The sequence below is a fragment of the Hevea brasiliensis genome, chromosome 17 (assembly GCF_030052815.1).
Source record: "Hevea brasiliensis isolate MT/VB/25A 57/8 chromosome 17, ASM3005281v1, whole genome shotgun sequence".
In the NCBI taxonomy this organism is placed as follows: Eukaryota; Viridiplantae; Streptophyta; class Magnoliopsida; order Malpighiales; family Euphorbiaceae; genus Hevea; species Hevea brasiliensis.
Window position 1 is genome coordinate 7,549,687 of NC_079509.1, and position 18,339 is coordinate 7,568,025.

At 32.9% G+C, this 18,339-nt stretch overlaps 3 protein-coding genes across 3 annotated transcripts; 1 reads left to right on the plus strand and 2 right to left on the minus strand.

Annotated features, from left to right (window-relative positions):
* Positions 1-1,852: 1,852 nt before the first annotated feature.
* LOC110665277 (probable aspartyl aminopeptidase) lies at positions 1,853-6,003 on the minus strand. The gene is made up of 11 exons (XM_021825328.2): positions 5,828-6,003; positions 5,567-5,702; positions 5,381-5,459; positions 5,055-5,257; positions 4,793-4,865; positions 4,526-4,630; positions 4,210-4,365; positions 3,446-3,619; positions 2,991-3,065; positions 2,768-2,908; positions 1,853-2,217 (listed from the first exon to the last, which is right to left on the minus strand). Exons 1-11 carry the CDS (start codon positions 5,919-5,921, stop codon positions 1,996-1,998), a joined length of 1,458 nt encoding a protein of 485 aa, XP_021681020.2. The 5' UTR covers positions 5,922-6,003; the 3' UTR covers positions 1,853-1,995.
* A 2,712-nt stretch (positions 6,004-8,715) lies between these two features.
* LOC110665295 (O-fucosyltransferase 37) lies at positions 8,716-11,897 on the plus strand. The gene is made up of 6 exons (XM_021825355.2): positions 8,716-9,646; positions 9,965-10,133; positions 10,458-10,547; positions 10,645-10,928; positions 11,041-11,299; positions 11,406-11,897. The coding sequence occupies exons 1-6, from the start codon at positions 8,967-8,969 to the stop codon at positions 11,634-11,636; spliced, it is 1,713 nt and encodes a 570-aa protein (XP_021681047.2). The 5' UTR covers positions 8,716-8,966; the 3' UTR covers positions 11,637-11,897.
* A 105-nt stretch (positions 11,898-12,002) lies between these two features.
* Positions 12,003-15,287, minus strand: LOC110665303 (beta-glucosidase 24-like). Its single transcript, XM_058139664.1, has 14 exons — positions 15,179-15,287; positions 14,958-15,097; positions 14,795-14,864; positions 14,630-14,688; positions 14,451-14,526; positions 14,267-14,344; positions 14,070-14,157; positions 13,649-13,898; positions 13,367-13,482; positions 13,047-13,267; positions 12,921-12,955; positions 12,562-12,667; positions 12,351-12,459; positions 12,003-12,216 (listed from the first exon to the last, which is right to left on the minus strand). The coding sequence occupies exons 1-14, from the start codon at positions 15,270-15,272 to the stop codon at positions 12,030-12,032; spliced, it is 1,629 nt and encodes a 542-aa protein (XP_057995647.1). The 5' UTR covers positions 15,273-15,287; the 3' UTR covers positions 12,003-12,029.
* Between the last annotated feature and the right edge of the window lie 3,052 nt (positions 15,288-18,339).

Here is an 18,339-nt window from a genome sequence, read left to right on the forward strand (position 1 = left end):
GCTCTTCATTTGTCCTCCATTCTTTTCTTTGTTGTGCATTGGCAAACTCAAATCCCTTTTACATGCAACGTTTAAGCATGTAGAACGTACCCTTTACCCTCCCCAGATTGCAAGCAGCCCACTCTGAAATCTTAAGAATCTATTCAAAACAGAGTCCATTCAACCATATAGGATCACAATAGCTTGTAAGGTTCGGGTGATGTTCGATGGAAGCCGTTTCTTATGTGCTTATAATTAAAGCATAGCCTGTGTGCTAGGTATTATTATTATTATTATTACTAGCTAAATGTTGTGCTCATGTGGATTTATTAATTTTTAATTTTTAGCATTTAAATTGTTAATATATTTATATTTATAATTAATATTAATCAATTATAATACAATGAATATAAATTTAATATTATATAAATTATTAAAAGACATCTCTAAAATGCATTAAAAATATATATAAAATGTTAAAAGAAATAATTATTAGTATAAATTTAAATTAATATCTCAAATAATAAAAAAATATAAATAAAAAGCAAAATAAAACATAAAAAATTGCAATCAATTAATTTTAAAAGAAGATTATTAATAGATACATTTTATTATTTTTTTAATTTGTAATATTTAAAGTTGATTGTAAAAATTCTAAGAGTTGAATGTGTAATTAAATAATATTTTTCGAGTGAATAATATGAGATTATTTAAATAATATTATGTAAATTATATATTAATTATATGTAAATAGGTTTAATGTACGATATATTTAAAAAGATAATATTTTAATAATGCAAAATTCTTTTCAAGAGTGAAAGGCAGGTTTGAAATGGTAGTTATTTTTATTATTTAATAATATTAAATAAATTATAATAATTTATTTTTTATAAAAAATATTTCATTAATTAAAAATAAAATAAAATAGTGAAGTATAAATTAACATATAATATTTTTACATAAATAAATTTATAAAAAAATGCAATGTAAAATTTTTCTTAACAATATATTTAATTGTAAAGGCCTTAATTTTTAAAAATTAATTTTTATAGAAAATAATAATTTAAATAATAAAAAATTAAGATAGCAATATTAATAATAATGATAATTAAAAAAAATAAAAGGGAATCAAATAATTAACATAAAAAAGGCATTTTTTTTGTAGAGGGTGATATATAGCAAATAATATTTTCATATAGATAAATTCATAAACTAAAGGCAATATAAAAAATTTTTAAATAATGTATTTAAGCACAAAGGTTATCAAATTTAAAAAAAAAATTAAATCATAATAATAATAAAATTAAATAATTAACATAAAAGATAGTTATATACTATTTTTTTATAGAGTAATATATGATAAATAATATTTTTATATAAACAAATTTATAAAAAAAGTAACATAAAAATTTTTTAAATAATATATTTAATTAAAAAGGTTTAATTTTTTAAAAATAAAATTTTTAAAATATAATAATTTAAATTATAAAAATTAAAGGAGCAATGTCAATAATAATAATAATAATAATTAAAAAAAATAAAAAATAATAATTAATTCATTTATAAATAATGATATGCGACAAATTTTTTAATAATTAAAAAAATAAAAAAGAGTTAAATAATTACAATGAAAGATACACTCACTTATAGAAGGAAACATGTAATGAATTTTTTAAGAAAAGCATCATATTACAACACCATAAAAATGCTTGCCTTTATATATATATATAAAGGATTATTGTAACACTCAATATCGTTTAGATTTGAAGAAAAATATATGAAATATATGTTAATCATCATTTCCCCTTTCTCTTGTAACAAAAAAAAAAAAAAAACTATATAAAAAAAAAAATCCACAACCACACAAGGGTCATTTTCTAATGTCTTCAAAAATAAAATGAGCTGGGACTTATTAAATATTTCAAAGCTGTCACAACATTGATACCGCAATCTGTAATGGAACAATGCTATCATTCAGACACGGATGCCTTTAAAAGTATTGAAACATCTAGAGACCTACATGTCAACTGCAATCTTTGCATCCAGATGAGAGAACTCTAGGAAGAAAGCCTTGAAATGCTCATAGGAATGCTTGACGTCGTCAACTGCACACATCTCTCGGATACTGTGCATCGACAATTGTGGGGCACCTACATCGACTGTACGAATCCCCACACCACTTGCTAGTATTGGACCAATGGTCGAACCACAAGGCATGTCATTGCGGACCACAAAATCCTGCATTCGTAGGAATTTCTCACAAATGATTACTTTCAGCCACCACGTTAATTCCTACACAAACTTTCATGTAGATGACAATAACTTCCGGCATGTAAATGAAACAATCTTTTGCATCTTATGACAAATTCATTTCATTCCCTGAACATTCTAAATTATGCAAAATGAAATTTTTTTGTTCTTGGTGGTGGAATGTGTCTTGCACATCTTCCTTCAACATCAAAATGTTCAAATTATTACGGATTCCATCGGAATTTTTGCTTAAAAAGCAGGTCTCATGGAGATCAAAATGGATGAAATTATGCTTTGGTTCTATATAGTGAACAAAATCAATTCAAGTCAACAAAATAATAGCACCTAATCAGAATTGTTGTTAACCTCTAATATTCACAGTAGGGAGAAACTGCCACCTGACCTCATCTTCAAATTCTTTTTTCTTTTTTGGGTAGTGGTGGTAGGGGAAAGGGGCAGGAGAAGGGGGTTGGACAAGTAACATGCCCTCCTATTGTGTTGAAATAAGAACGTGAAAAAAGGCAGGGAGAAAACTGACCTGAACTGGAAGGTTGTGCTTTGATGCTATCTCCCTAAATAGAAAGGAAGTGATCGAATTGGTTGCATAGCGTTGATTTGCATTGTGTTTGATCACGAGCCCCCCATGCATCTTGGGCTGATGATTATCCTCATGTCTTTCCTGAGAAATAAAATATGCTATATTGGACAGCTGAATGAACAAATTATCTTAAATGCAACGCAATATACTTGAGACAACACACCATATAATTGGGATGAAGTGCATGTGCCATGTCAGCAGATACAAGGAAACTCCTTTGAATTGCTTTTTGAAGCAGCTGAAAAGAAATCAAAGAAACAAAAACAACTATGTTTATGAATAAAAAGACATCATTAAATTAGAGTTGCAGTCTAAGAATAATGCAGGTCACTTGGATGAGAATCTCCATCTTTTGTACCAATGGCAAATGCAGATTCCACATACGGGCTCAATGGATATTAGATCCCTTCTCTAGGAGAATGGGCAACTGTAGCAATCCATGGATATTAGCCAAGATATTTAGAAGCATCACTTCAATAATTTCAGTTAATATTTTGTCTACTAAATATCTTATTATGAAGCATGATGTGACATATATGCTGGAATTCAGTTTTCAACTGAACCCCCGTGAAGTGGATTTTTTCCCCCCTATAAAACTTTGAATCAGTATAGGAGCACCTTAGAATCTGATTTGAAGGAGCTTGTGATCCGTGATAGAGCATCTAACATTACAGGAGACCCAGCTCCTTGTGCTGAATCAGATCCAACCTCCTCATGATCAAACAATGCCACCATTCTAACACCACTCTCATCCTCAAGATCGCTTTCTGAAGATGTAGCATCTATCAATGCCTGAAATGCAAGTTGCAAATGCAATCAGACACAGTAAATTCATAATAAAAAATAGAAGATACACTCTCTCCCATACATAATTCCCCCTTCCCCACCTAGAAAAGGGGGGGGGGGGGGGGGGGGGGGTGGGGGCGTTGGGGGGGGGGTTGGTGTGGGGCAGCGGGGCAATGGTGTGTGAAGTGGAGATGAAGATTTATATAATAGTATATCAAAAGAATCAAAGTTGTTGTTTTCCTGCTACTCCACCCCCAAGGCAAAACAAAGAATGATGATTTCACTTGGCACAAAATACTCGCCATGTCCGCTAAGAAATGCAACTCCACAGTTGGTTGAAAGGAAATTATATTCCAGATCAATGCAATAGCAATACAAAGCATGTATGGATTATCAAAACTATCACTTTGATGCGATAGAGGACAATAGACCATGTTGTTGAAAACAACAGCAGCCAAACCTAATGGTCAGAAGATAAAAAGGCATTGCAAGAATAATCAGACTAGGATAATGAACCTGTTATCAGACAAAAAAAAAAAAAAAAGCCTTAAACGAACATATTTACAACAATTGACAGCCTATATAGCAATCCATACCTTTAGAGAGCAAAATGACATGCAAAGATTATCGAGCCTTCCAGAGAAAACAAATTCTTTAGCAGCACCACCTATTATACTTGGTTGAGTATCACATGCTTGTAATTCAAAATCACATATATCATCTGGTTTGCAGCCAATCTGACTTGCAATCATCTACAAGAAAAGAAGAAATGTAACAAATCACCATAAAAACACACCCAAAATTGTTTAATAGACAACCCAAACCATCTCCACGGCTATATCCTCCCTTCCCCTGTTCCTCACACAAACAAAAAGAAAGAAAAGAAGACATCCTTCTTTGGAAGTTATCAACCTCTAGTAGAATTGAGTGATGCTTTGAGTAAATGGTCGATTTCTTCCCATCAGTTTCCCCATTTCCATCAGGACCAATTTTCGCAATCACTTTATTGAGCTCTGCCTGTGAAAAACAATTATCAAGTAAAGAAAAGCAAACATCTAAACAATATTAAGACCTACCGCCAAAGAAAAACATATTCAACTGATTGCCTTATAATTGGACAAAGGATTATGTTTTTCTTTTTCTTTATATTCATATAAGCATGTGCAATCTGAAGATTACCTTAACGGACGTTGCCAAGATAGGAAGAAGATGACTCTGTGTGTTCACCTTAAACCCATCGCTATTGACGTTTCTGTTCACAGGACATAAACATAAAATGCCACAGCCAAAGATGAGAACATACAATCATAAAATCTGAACCCATAAAATAAATATATAACTAAGTCCAAAAGTACTAATAGAATTATGAGATTTCGGAGTACAAATATATTAGAAAGAAAACACAACTCATATCAAAGTATTATTTATTTATCAATGGAACCTGTCTAAGTGAATTGCCAGTGTGGGGACACGCATAATGGGCTCCTCGATTCTAACCAGACGATGTGAAAAGGAAACAGAGCCATCCTTTTCATCTCTTACTATCAACCGTCCTGCCACTGTCAAATCACGATCAAACCATGTATGCCATAAACCACCTCCATATGGCTGAACCCCAATCTCCAAAAACCCACCTTTCGTTACCTGACCAAGCCATCCAACTAAAATTATCAAAATTTGCCCAACAGGTTACAGAATCTCGAACTAAACCAACAACTGCTCAAACCTTCGACTTTATATAACAGCAAAAAAAAAAAAAAGTGTCACCTTGGAATTAGGCTTCAACTTGATGCAAGGACTATCAGTGTGAGCGCCGATCACATAAAATCCATTTCCAGCAACGTATCTAAGCACAATTTCACAAAATCAGCACAAAAGAGGGGAAAAGAACAGAGAAAAAAAAAAGAACTCGATTATTGAAAAAAAAAAAAAAAAAAAGAAAGAAAATCGTACTTTTTACCAATGGCGAAGGCAACTATTGTAGTGTGATTCCTAGTGAAGAAATATCGCTTGCCAGGTTCCAACTTCCAATCCTCTCTCTCGCAAACTTGTACGTATCCGACATTTCTCAATCGCCTCTTTGCCTCATCTAAACAAATCAACAAACCACAAAAGTCCACAATTTGATTAAATTTCCATAGACCAAAAAGAAGCAAGATATTCTTTGGAAACAGACAGTCAGAAGGTAGATAAAGGAAGTAATTAGTGAGTTACCGACGGCGTGAAAAGCTGTAGGAGAAGCGTTTAAGAAGTGGATGAGATCGGAGACAACAGAGCTTCCATCACTGTTAGTCTCTTGCTTCGCCATTTTTTCCAAAAAAATAAAAAAAAATAAAATAAAAAATTTCTTGGAATTTAATTTGCGTTGAGAATTTGAATGTAGCAAGGGGCTAAGACAACTACGGGGGTTTATATAAAGCCTAAAGCTCGGGCCGTTCCACTTGGGCTGTGAGCATCGAGTCCTGGTTGCACTAGTGGAATAGATTTAATTAGTTTATTTAACTATTATTAACTTAGAAAAAATATTATTTTTTAATTAAAATATTAAAACTCTAAAATCTTAATAATAAGCTTTAGTTAAATAAGTTGAATCAGTGATTTTAATGATTATAAGTTTTTTTTTAATGATCATAAATTATTTTTTATTTATAATAATTATAATTATTAAATTATTTAAAATAATAAAAATAAAATAATATTAAAGTAAATTAAATTTATTAAATATATAAAAAAGAACGAGAAAACTTTTAGTTATTAATTTATTTCAAAGTAAATATATATTTTAATTTTAATTGACGTTTTCAAATTAAAAATTAGAAAATATGATAATGTGTGATAATTATATTTAATAATTATATATTATAACCGTTTAGGAAATATAAAAAAAAATTAATATTGATTTAAAAAAAATTAATAGATAGGCATTATTTTTAATAATTAGACATGTTTAAAATAAAATTTAATTATTAATTTATCACAAAAATTTAAATATCCAAATATCTCATAGATACTTGTTTTAATTTAGAGCATATATTTTAAAGAAAATCAAAAGAGCCATGATAATATTTATTGAATTTTAAAAAATAAACATCTAATAATCATCAGCAATTAAATACTAAATTTAACTGTAATAAATATGCTTAAAAATATTTCATTGAATAGTTTTAATTTTCCTTTAAAGAAAGGTAGATCTTGATTTTATAACCTTCTTAAATTAAAAATTAAGAAAGCTCATAATTAATATTTTTTATTATTTAAATTTAAAAGATCAAATTAATTAAGATTACACTTAGAAAATTAAATTAAATAATAATTATATATTACAATTGTTTAAAAAAATTTTAAAAAATTATCATCAATAAATTCAATTAAAAATTACTACTTAGCATGAATATGATAGATTTAAAATCCTATCTTCTCTTAAATTTATTTTACAAAAATCTGAATAACCTCTTCATAAGAAAGCGAAAATGAAATATTTATAAAATTAACATAAATATTTGTTGGGTATAATTAATAAATTAGTCTAATTAACTTTTAATTTTTTTATCTCTAATTAAATTAAACTTTCTCCATAATAATAATAATAATAATAATAATAATAATAATAATAATAATAATAAAGTGTAATAATTAAATAATTATTAAGTTATATATACACGCAATTAATAATTTAATTATAATTTAAAGAAATTATATAATTAATTAATAAAAAATAGAGAGAAATTAATAAAATTACTTGGCACATATACATAACTTAAAATTTTTTCTAAATAATAATAAAATAATATAACATGAATAATATTAATCAAAGAAATAATATTAATTATTTATTAATTAATTTAAATATTAATATAAATTTCTTATTTACTATGAAAATTATTTTATTTTTTCATAATTCAATATATATAGCATTTAATATATATATATATATATATAATTAAAAATATGTCTTTATTAAATGTGCATTAAAATAAGATAAATAAAAATAAAATAATATCAAATTAATTTAAAATTTATTAAATATGTAAAAAGAAGAGAGAAAGTGAAGTATTTAATTAAATGTGATTATTTTTATAGTATACTTTTAAATTATTTTAAGATATATAATTATTAAATTTTTATAATTAAATAAAATAATTAAAAAGTTAAGAATCATTAAATAAAAAATTTATAAAATTATTGAAATATATATAATATTTTTAATTAAGTTGTCATGAAAACTATGATACCAATGAGAATAATAAAAGGTATTTAAACGAAAATTAAATAAAAAATAAAATTAAATACTTGATATAAAAAATAATAATTACTATAATTATAAAATATAATAATTTTTATATAATAAATATTACATAATAAAATTAAGAAAAAATATGTAAATATATATCTATAAATTACATATGAGATTGAGCCACAGAACATAGCTTTTTTTAACAAAAAATGTATTTCATTAGATGAAATGGAATATAAGGCCCAAGCCTACATAAAGGAATTGCAATATTAAATTCAAGCCTAGACACAAAAGATCCAATTTCTAAAAATTTTAGGCGTAACGGCCACACTTGATTACCCAACCTTTAGCAGATTCTTCATCAACTTTCATGGAGATCGGCAAGGCAGTCGTAATTTCAACCATGCAAGGGAGCAAAGTCACCCTACACAACACGTCAAGCCCAAGGGAAATCAAGAAAAAGCAGCAAACTAGAGAGCAAACCGGACTAGGGTCATGCCCGACGAAATCGGGAAGAGCTTGTCAAAGATGACTAGGAATGGTATTGACATCCGCCTGCCCAGCTTCAACATATAGAGCCACCTTTTATACCCAATAAAAGCCCCAATTTAAAGAGATGCAGTAAAAACTTTATAATGAAGACTAAGAAAAGACAAGAAGAAAATAAATAAAAAGCTTCACTAATGAAGGAAAATGAGGAAGGGGAAGGTCGACGACCATGGACAGCCGGTCCTCCCCCTGCAGAAAAACTTGCCAAAAACCGTGTAGAGAGAAGGAGAAGCGTTTTTGGTTTAGAGAGGGAAGAGTCTTTTACAGAATATAGCTTCATATTCACGTATACCCGCCGGTTGCATTTCGCCCGGGAAAATCAACTGATTGTAACAACCAAATTAATCCAATTAACGGCCGTCCCCTATTAAATGCTTATTATGACCAAAACACCTTTGGATTTATTCTCCACTCCCAAACGAACCGAGGGTATCTCAGTCCTTGAACCTCAACATCAATAACGGAAATCCCCTCCCTCCCCCTCGCATTGAATTGAACTGCTCCAAGATTAACACACAAATCAAGGAACGAGAGGAGATTCCAGTTGCAGAGAACTCAAGCAAAGCTTCCATGGCTAGAGCAAGAAACACCAAGAACCCATTCTTCACATTAGCCCCATCACCCGTGTTTCACTTAGTCTCCGCCTCTCCGTTAACTTCTCTTCTCTTCTCTCCAAGAAAGAGCCCAAGAAACAACACCAAATTCTTTGCAGTATCTACAACGACCACAAGAACCCTCTCTCTCTTTTTTCTCTTACTCCTTTTTTCTTTCACTCTCTTAGGTTCTTCCATTCTCAGCTTCATACCCATTTCTCGAGATTCAGTCTCATGTTGTTTCATCTCTCCATCTTCTCCTATTTCATTTCCTTCTAAATCAACTTCACACATGCTTTTAGCTTCCCTTTCTTCAGGAAATTCTGCGAATGCAAAGGATGACCCTGGACTAGCAAAGAGTGTGATGGTGCCATTACCGGCTCAAGGGGTTACTGGAAATGTGTCGAAAGAAGAGATAGAGTTTTGGGAGCAGCCAGATGGGGAAGGGTACAAGCCATGCTTGGATTTCAATATCAAATACCGAAAGGCATCTGCAAGGATTTCAAAGGAGAAGAGGAGATTCTTGGTAGTAGTAGTCTCAGGGGGAGTGAACCAGCAGAGAAATCAGATTGTTGATGCTGTTGTTATTGCTAGAATTCTTGAAGCAGCTCTGGTCGTGCCTGTTCTGCAGGTTAATCTGATTTGGGGCGATGATAGGTAAAAGAATTTAGTCAATTTGATTTCTGATAGTTATTCTGGATATAATTTAGAATGATGTTAGTTATTCTTTCTGTTGATACACGTTAACAAATTGATTCGTATTCTTTTCCTTGACAAGCTCTTTATTTCTCATTAATGGACTACAATGAAGTTTCTTGATTTTAATTTTATTACCCCAGAAATTGAAAATTGGGTTAACAACAGTTCTAAGCCTGATGGAATTTTTCTTTAACACAGAATGAATTTTATTCTAACACATTTTTTTTATCAAAATTTGTATAACAGTTTGCAAATTTCTGTCTTAATAATTTGCAGTGAATTCTCTGATATTTTTGATGTCGAACATTTCAAGAGGATTTTACGAGCTGATGTACGAATTGTGTCATCCCTTCCCTCCACTCATTTGATGTCGAGGCAGTCCATTGAACTCCAGATTCCTAATGATGTTTCGCCATTTTGGATCCGTGCCAAATTCTCTAGAAAGGTACTCTTTCTGTCTTTCATTTATTTACAGATACTCAAATCTGCTGCTGTTCTTTTTTAACTGTTGAATCTCGATGGCTGAGGTGAGGTTTTGGTCGGTCTGGAAGCAAACTAAGACAGAGTTCACCTATAGTTGAAATTTCTAGGCCCTGTAAATGATCTTCCTATTACAACACAATGAACCAAGTTCTGATACCTTTTCTGCTCACCAATAGAAATTATAATGGTAGCAGGAATCTTTTCTTGAGGTTTCTTTCAAACACTTTTCTCAACTCTTTGCTGGGGAGATCATTTTTACAATACACTTCTTAATGATTTCATGTAGCTGAATGAAGAAGGTCTTCTTGTACTAAAAGGGCTAGCCTCTAAGCTCTCCAAGAATCTTCCACCTGATCTGCAGAAACTTAGGTGCAAGGTAAGACAGGGCAGCCATCAATTAAAGAATCAGCAAGGACTCTCTCACAAAAATTACTATCTTATTTTTTTCCTTGCATACCCTGTGCATGTCTTAGGTAGCCTTCCATGCATTAAGATTTGCAGCACCAGTTATGGAGCTTGGGAATCGGCTTGCAAGGAGAATGTGGATTGAAGGTCCATATATTGCCCTTCATCTCCGGCTGGAGAAGGATGTCTGGGTCAGAAGTGGATGTCTTACTGGTTTAGGCCCAGAATATGACAAAATTATTGCTGAAGTTCGGGAGTCTCAACCTGAATATCTGACTGGAAGGTTAAACACGAGCCACACTGAGCGAAAACTTGCTGGTCTTTGTCCCCTCAACGCATTAGAAATATCAAGGTAAACCAGAAGCGTAAACTAACCAGAAGCATAAACTTGAATTTGTATAGGGCAGATTTCCTATTAGTTCAAACTGTAATTAGAGACATTGCTGAATTTCGGGGTACTGCAGGCTTTTAAAGGCTTTAGGGGCCCCAAGCAATGCACGAATATACATTGCAGGAGGGGAGCCATTTGGGGGTACTCGAGCTTTGCAGCCACTTATGGCAGAATATCAAAATCTAGTGACTAAGGACATGCTGGCAAGAGAAGGAGAACTTGCACCTTATGTCAAGAAATCCTCAGCTATGGCTGCCATTGACTACATTGTTTCATTGAGCAGCAATGTCTTTATGCCATCCCATGGGGGAAACATGGGGAGACTTATGCAGGTAACTATTGCACTTCAACATTAATTGGAATGCTTGGCTTTTGAGTGGAAATTGATGATTTAGCTAGCACAAGAAGAATCTGAATCTCTACTCCTTGTATTGACAGGGCCACCGTGCCTATGTGGGACATTGGAAGTGCATAAAACCTAACAAGCGAGCAATGATTCCTTTCTTCGAGGACTCCTCCCTTTCAGAAACAGAATTTAGAAGTATAGTCAGGATGCTTCACAGGAAATCTAAGGGCCAGCCCGAACCAAGAAATAACAAGAGAGACCGAGATGTAATTGCATACCCAGTCCCTGAATGCATGTGCAAGCACAGAACACCTATTTTTTGATCAACTCAAATGAAAAGACACGAAGTTGTACAACATTTTGTGCTTCTTATCAAGTGTACTCAATTCATGTATAGCATTTTGTCCATGCTAGAGGTTCCTGTATCCTTGAGAATGTAAAATTGGACTGCCAGAGTGAACTCTTTTCTTTAGTCGAAGCAAATTATTTTTCTTGTAATTTTCATAAACCATAAAGCATCATCGACGTTTCTTCAAATTGAAAAGACTATACAATATTCAATAAAACAAATCATCTATTTGATATGTTCAGCTGTATATACACACACAAGACGTTCTTGACATATGTTGTATTCTTATCTTTCAAGGCTGGCCGTGTCTTGTATCTTGTTGTATACTTCTCTATGTCCACATCATAGTCATGAAAGTAGAGTAGATTTAATATGCCTGCCTTCTATCACCTTGCAAGAAATGATGATACCACAGGGAAGAAAGTTTGGGGATACGCTTAAGATTGTCCTTATAATCTATATAATACAGCCCAAATCTTACCGTGAAGCCCCCTAACCATTCAAAGGAATCAAACAGACTCCAGTAGAAATAACCTTTCACATTCACCCCATTCCTGCACAAGTAGCAGAAGAATTAGCTTAGACATCCTCTTCTAGAAAGCCCAAAAGACATGTTACTTAAGTGGAGTTGTAATAGGATTATAAATAATTAAGTTTAATTAGTCTTTAATATTGGATAAATAATTACTTGATTGCTTTATGAACTCTATGCAAATGCTGCTGAATATATTCAATTCGATGTGGATCATCCAGTGCTTCAACTAGTCCACGGTTGTCGTTTCGTTCTTCGGTAATCCCTACAAGCAAATTTAACCATTGAATATTAACATTTTAGCTGGCTATGACAGACAGTTGCTAGTTAAAATTATGGAAGCAATTAAATAGGAGGGCTTTTGTACCATTCTCAGTGATATAGATTTTAGGGTTTTGGTACTTTTGCTCGATGAACTCCAATACTTTCTGAAGCCCTTCTGGATACACATAAATGTTGGTGTTCCCTTCAGCCTATACATGACCAAAAATGTAGATAAATGCATATATAGATATGAATGAATAGGAAATTATTGTGTAAGTCTGGTCTATCGTGAACTCAAGACACTTTGCATGATGAGATCAACATATAAAATAGATTGTATTCACATATTTATGTCTTGAATTTATGATAGATTAAGTCTAAATAAATTTTTCTTATTAACGTATAAGATAATGCAAGTCCATTAAAATGTAGTATAGAGTGTTGGAGATTATGTTTTCTTACCTTTGGGCCAATATGATCTCCATCTTTGGTCTCTACTGCAATCACAAAACAAGAGGAAGAGCCTTTCTAAAGAGTGAAGGGACATGTGTTAAAAGGGAATGATTAATTAAGGTTTAAACCACACACCTGTGGCAATTATAAATTGGTCATTAGTATAGCTGGTTGATGTAGCATTTGGATCTATTGGGATGCTTTTGGCATAGTTTGATGTGTAGTAGTTTATGCCAACAAAATCAAAAGAGCCCTTCACTAACTTCTTCTCCTTCTCAGTGAAAGTTGGGAGCCTGTCCTTCACTAATTCTCTCATGATACTAGGATATTCTCCATACACTAATGGTTCCATATACCTACATCAAGAAAAACATTTTTAAAATAATAATAATAATAATAATAATAAACTAAGTTACAGTACACAATTTTTCATCAAATGATCAATTCTCTCTAACCATCCCAACTGAAAGTCCAAGGCTCTTTCTTGTGCAGCTTTATCATCCAATGATTCAGAATAGGGCTCATAATATTGCCCTACAAGGGAAATTCCAATTTCTCCCCCTTGTTTTGCCTGCAATAAATTGATGATTTGCATAACAGGATCAAATCTTAATCCTACTCATCGAAGGGTTAAAAGAGAAGAAGAAAGCTTCCTCATTGTATGGACCACCATCAATTACAAGCAAATAATATGCTGATTATTTAAGATGGGGTATATAGCTGAAGAGATTACTCACCTGGTACTTGTCCCTGTAAAGCCTGGCAGTAGCGGCATGGGCGAGTAGAAGATTATGGGTTACAATGTAAGGCTCAGTGGATGAATTACCAGCTTCACAAGTTGCGCGGTCTGAACACCTGCCTGGAGGGGCAATCCCTAGGTCGAACCCAAGCTGTGAAATCATTAGTGGTTCGTTGATTGTAATCCAATTTTTTACCCTGTCTCCAAATGTTCTAAAACAAACTTCACAATAGTCCTTGAAATCATCCCTGAAAAGGAAAAGGACATTAAGAAACTCAATTAATTTGTATTTGGTGCACCAGTCAATTAATCTTCTCAAATTTATGTGAAACGCATAAAATAATAATTATATATATGGATTTAACTTGAATGTGAGATGCTCAACCTTACTTCACATGGATTTGGATGTTCGTACTTACACAAATGATCTGCTCAATACGCCACCATACTTGTCTTGCAAGGCTTGAGGAGAGTCAAAGTGATACAGAGTCGCAAAAGGTTTGATACCTACGCGTGCATGATTAATAAACATGCAAGGCAAACGTCAAATGAGCGTGGAAGATGTATATGAAGTAGCCAAATTTTGTTCAATAAACAGTGTGTACTAGGCTTTTACCATATTCGACTAACATATCAATCATATTGTTGTAGTGATCAATTCCCTCTTGGTTCACCCCACTACTCAAGGTTCCATCTACACATATATATATATATACTCATTCAAAGAGTTACAAGTTTGCTTTTCGAAGTTGGTAGGGAGACTAAACCATCAGATGAAAACAGTGATACCAAAAACATACTGGGAAGAATCCTGGTCCAGGAGATGGAAAATCTATGAGCATCTACTCCAAGGTTCTTGAGATGCTCCACGTCTTCCTACAGGCAGAAATTATACAGCTTTAAGAAATTAAATAACACCATAAAAGGTCCCATTTTCCTATTATACGTATGGAAGAGATATATAGATATAAAAAGACACCTTGTAACGCTTGTAAGAATCAATTGCAATATCCATGTTACTTCCATCAATCACTTTATCTGAAGGAAAGAAAAAGCACAAGATACTTGCAAATTCTGAGAATCATCATTTCTAGACTGGGCTGCAGACTCTATTATATGGGAAATAAAGAAAAGTGTGATTAACCTTTGTGTTTTTTCATGTAGGTGTCCCAAATGCTTGGCCCTCTTCCTTCACCCTTGGTTGATCCTTCGATCTATTGCCCAACAAAGGTATACGTATATACAAATTAGCATTGGTTTATTAATTATGCACGTTGGCATATATTATATATATATAAACATGATACCTGCGGGGCAGCAGTGGAAGCTCCAAACAAGAAATCACTGGGAAACTTTGATCTCCTAATAATAGTTGTCTCATCTTCGAAGTTCAAGGCAATATGTGATTCCAACTTCAGCGGAAATCCTAGTGCTCTTGAAGCAGTTGCTGCAGCAAGAAAAAAAAGTCTCCTTATTTTAAAGATTTCAATCAAGAAATTAATATGCATAAATGAGGTTGATGACAAACCATGACCCAGCACAGAGAAGGTGGAGGCTAGCAAGACAATGGCACAAATCCGAAGGAGAATATGTGAAAGCCAATCCGTGGATGGAAACGCCATGAGATGTTCCTCCTGAAAAAGTAGTAGAGTACGTTTCTTGTTCCATTTTAAGTGTGTTCCCTATAAAACCAAGAAAAATAGGTGGTAGTTTCCGCGTGAAAGTTGAGTAGAATAGAGATCACAAGAATAAATGGTGCTTCTTTCATGAAAGTATAAAACCAAACATGGTGCGAACATGAAGCCATCACCACCGCTTTTTATGCATTTACCTCAAAATGGTCGATATTCTCTCATATGTTAAACACTACCTGATTCATGGACTCAGACATTTCTATCCATAGGTCTTAAGTTTGAATAACGATAAAATTCAATCAAATTTTAATAAATTTTAATGATATAATTCAGTTAAAATGTTTGGATATAATTGTTAATTAATGAAAATATTTAATCGCATGATATTAATTAAATATGTTAATTTAAAATAATTAAAATTTATTTTTAAGATTTAATTTATTAATTGAATAATGCATTTCAAACGGTAAGAATTTTCATTAATGATTATTAGACTGTTGTTAATATATTAAAATTTTTTTATTTATTATTTTTTCAATAACAAAATAAATTTGTTGAGAACAAAATAAATAACAAATATGAATAATATCATTATTATAACATTATCTCTTTAAATATCTAGTCTTGTCTCTATGACATGAAGGTTTTCACTCATTTTCTTTTGACGAGTTTTCCTCGTTTTGGTCTTTTTTTCTTCTCATATTTTCCTATGAATCATCTGTTCCTTTGTAATCGCCTGATAGAGGAGGCCTACGAGAATATGTCCATAGTGGGGGATCCAGAAGTTATTTTGGATCTTGATGAGCTTGAAAAGGAGGAGCCTGTAGAGGGTGTTCATTGGATATTGGTGGGATGCTTTCTCACAAACAAGCCTATCAATTTTTTTGCTATTAAAAATCAAATGGCATCACTTTGGAGTCCGGTGAAAGGATTGTGTGAAGGAACTGGGGAATAATCTTTTCATTTTTTAATTATTTCATGAGCTCGATTTTGAAAATGTGTTGAAGGGAGGTCCTTGGACGTTCTCTTAGCATCTGTTGATTATGAAGGAGTTGAAGAAGGGGGAGAAGGCTACGAACGTTCAATTGAATACTGTGGACATGTGGGTGCAAGTGTATGACATCCCAAATGGTTTCATGACTGAGAGATTGAGAAAAGTGATTGGTAATCGTATTGGGACTGTTATTGAATCTAATTAGCATAATTTTTCTGGAATGTGGTGAAATTATATGAAGATCAGGGTCTCTTTGGATGTTCGAAAGCCAATCAAAAAGTCCATGAAACTTGCCCGAGGAAGTGTGGAAATTGGAGAACTCAATTTCAAATATAAGAGACTTCCCACCTTTTGCTTTTTTTGTGGTATCATAGGTCATTCTTCCAGATCTTGTGAACGCTATTTTGATGTGAAACTAGAGCATCGAATCAAAACCTATGGCACCTGGTTACGTGCTCAGTTTCATAAACAGAAAGCCATCGGTGAGAAGTGGCTACGATATGAGCCACCGGAGCTAGAGGAGGATGGAAGGAATGCAATCTATCAAACGTTAGGCGCGAAATTTGTTATTTCAAATCACGGTACTCAATATGGTAAGTTTGTTAACAAGAGTAAGGATGTTATCCTGGGAGGTGAGAAAGTTATGATTATGCTTGGTCCCACATTTCAAAATGACGATATCGTCCTTGTAGACCCAAAACGGCAACGTAATGATGATCTTGTTTCTCCTAATGGTATGGAATTAATCCAGCATGTAGACTTTGTAATGGTTTTGGAGGCTCAATCTAACTTATTTTCAAAAAATGTGGATGTGGCGAGTACTGGTGGTTCCTAGGCCTGCCAAGTGCCTTGAGTACCTTAGTTTGGATTTGTCAAGGGCTTGGGAACCAACGAACAATTCAAGTTCTGAAGGAGCTTGTGTCTTCTAATTTTTCTCATAGAAACTATGGTTTTAAGAAGTCGAATAGAGGAAGTGAGGAAAGTTTTGAATTTTGAGGGTCTTTTCACAGTGGATCCAATGGGGGCATAGTGGAGGTTTAGCTTTGTTGTGGAGGGAGCGACAAATGGCTAGTTTATTGGGTTTTTCGAACAATTTTATTTATGTTGTTGTTAATATAGATGGTTTTGCTCGTTGGAAGTTGACAGGATACTACAGTTTTCCTGAAAAGGCATCGTAGAAGACAATCTTGGGATCTTTTGTGGCAATTAAAAACTATATCTTCGCTTTCTTAGTGTGTCTTAGGTGATTTTAATGATATTCTTGCTCTTTATGAGAAGTAAGGAAATATTGCCCATCCAAATTGGTTGATAGCTGGCTTCAGAAGTGCTATTCATGATTGTGGTCTTTGTGATTTAGGTATGGTTGGGTATGCTTTTACATGGAAGCAGAGTAGGGACCAGCCGAATTAGGTTCAAGAGTGCCTTAATAGGGTTCTTGGATTGCATGATTGGTGTAATTTATTTCCAGCAGCAATATTTTATAATTTGGAAGGCAATACGTCTGATCACTCACCTATTTACCTTCATCTTAATGCAGTTGCGCAAGTTTATCAAGCCAAGCATTTTAAGTTTGAAAATAAATGGCTTGAAGAACCTGAATGTAAAGATATGGTGGCTTCTGGTTAGGCAAAAGGTATAGGGCTTGATATTTTCTCTAGAATTTGTGCTTGTATAGAAGAGTTGAGTAATTGGGGCTTTCAAATGTCGCGGCAGTTCCGAGAGCAGATTCAAGACTAGGGAAAAAAATTAAAGACGCTGCAAGGTAAGAGGGATGATGAGTTAGTGAAGTTATATGCAGAGGCTAATCCTTGTATCAAAATCTTTAGAATAGTCAGGAAAATTTCTGAAAGCAATGGGCTAAGCAACATTGGCTTCAAGCTGAAGATAAAAATTCAAAATTCTTTCATGTTATGGCTTCTACTAGGCGTAAGAAGAACACGATTCTCACTTTGAAGGATTCTAGAGGCATTTGGAAAACTTGGGATGATGGTCTGGATGTTGTGGTTTTGGAGTATTTCCAAACGTTGTTTGCAATGAATGGTTGTCTTGGAGATGAGGTTT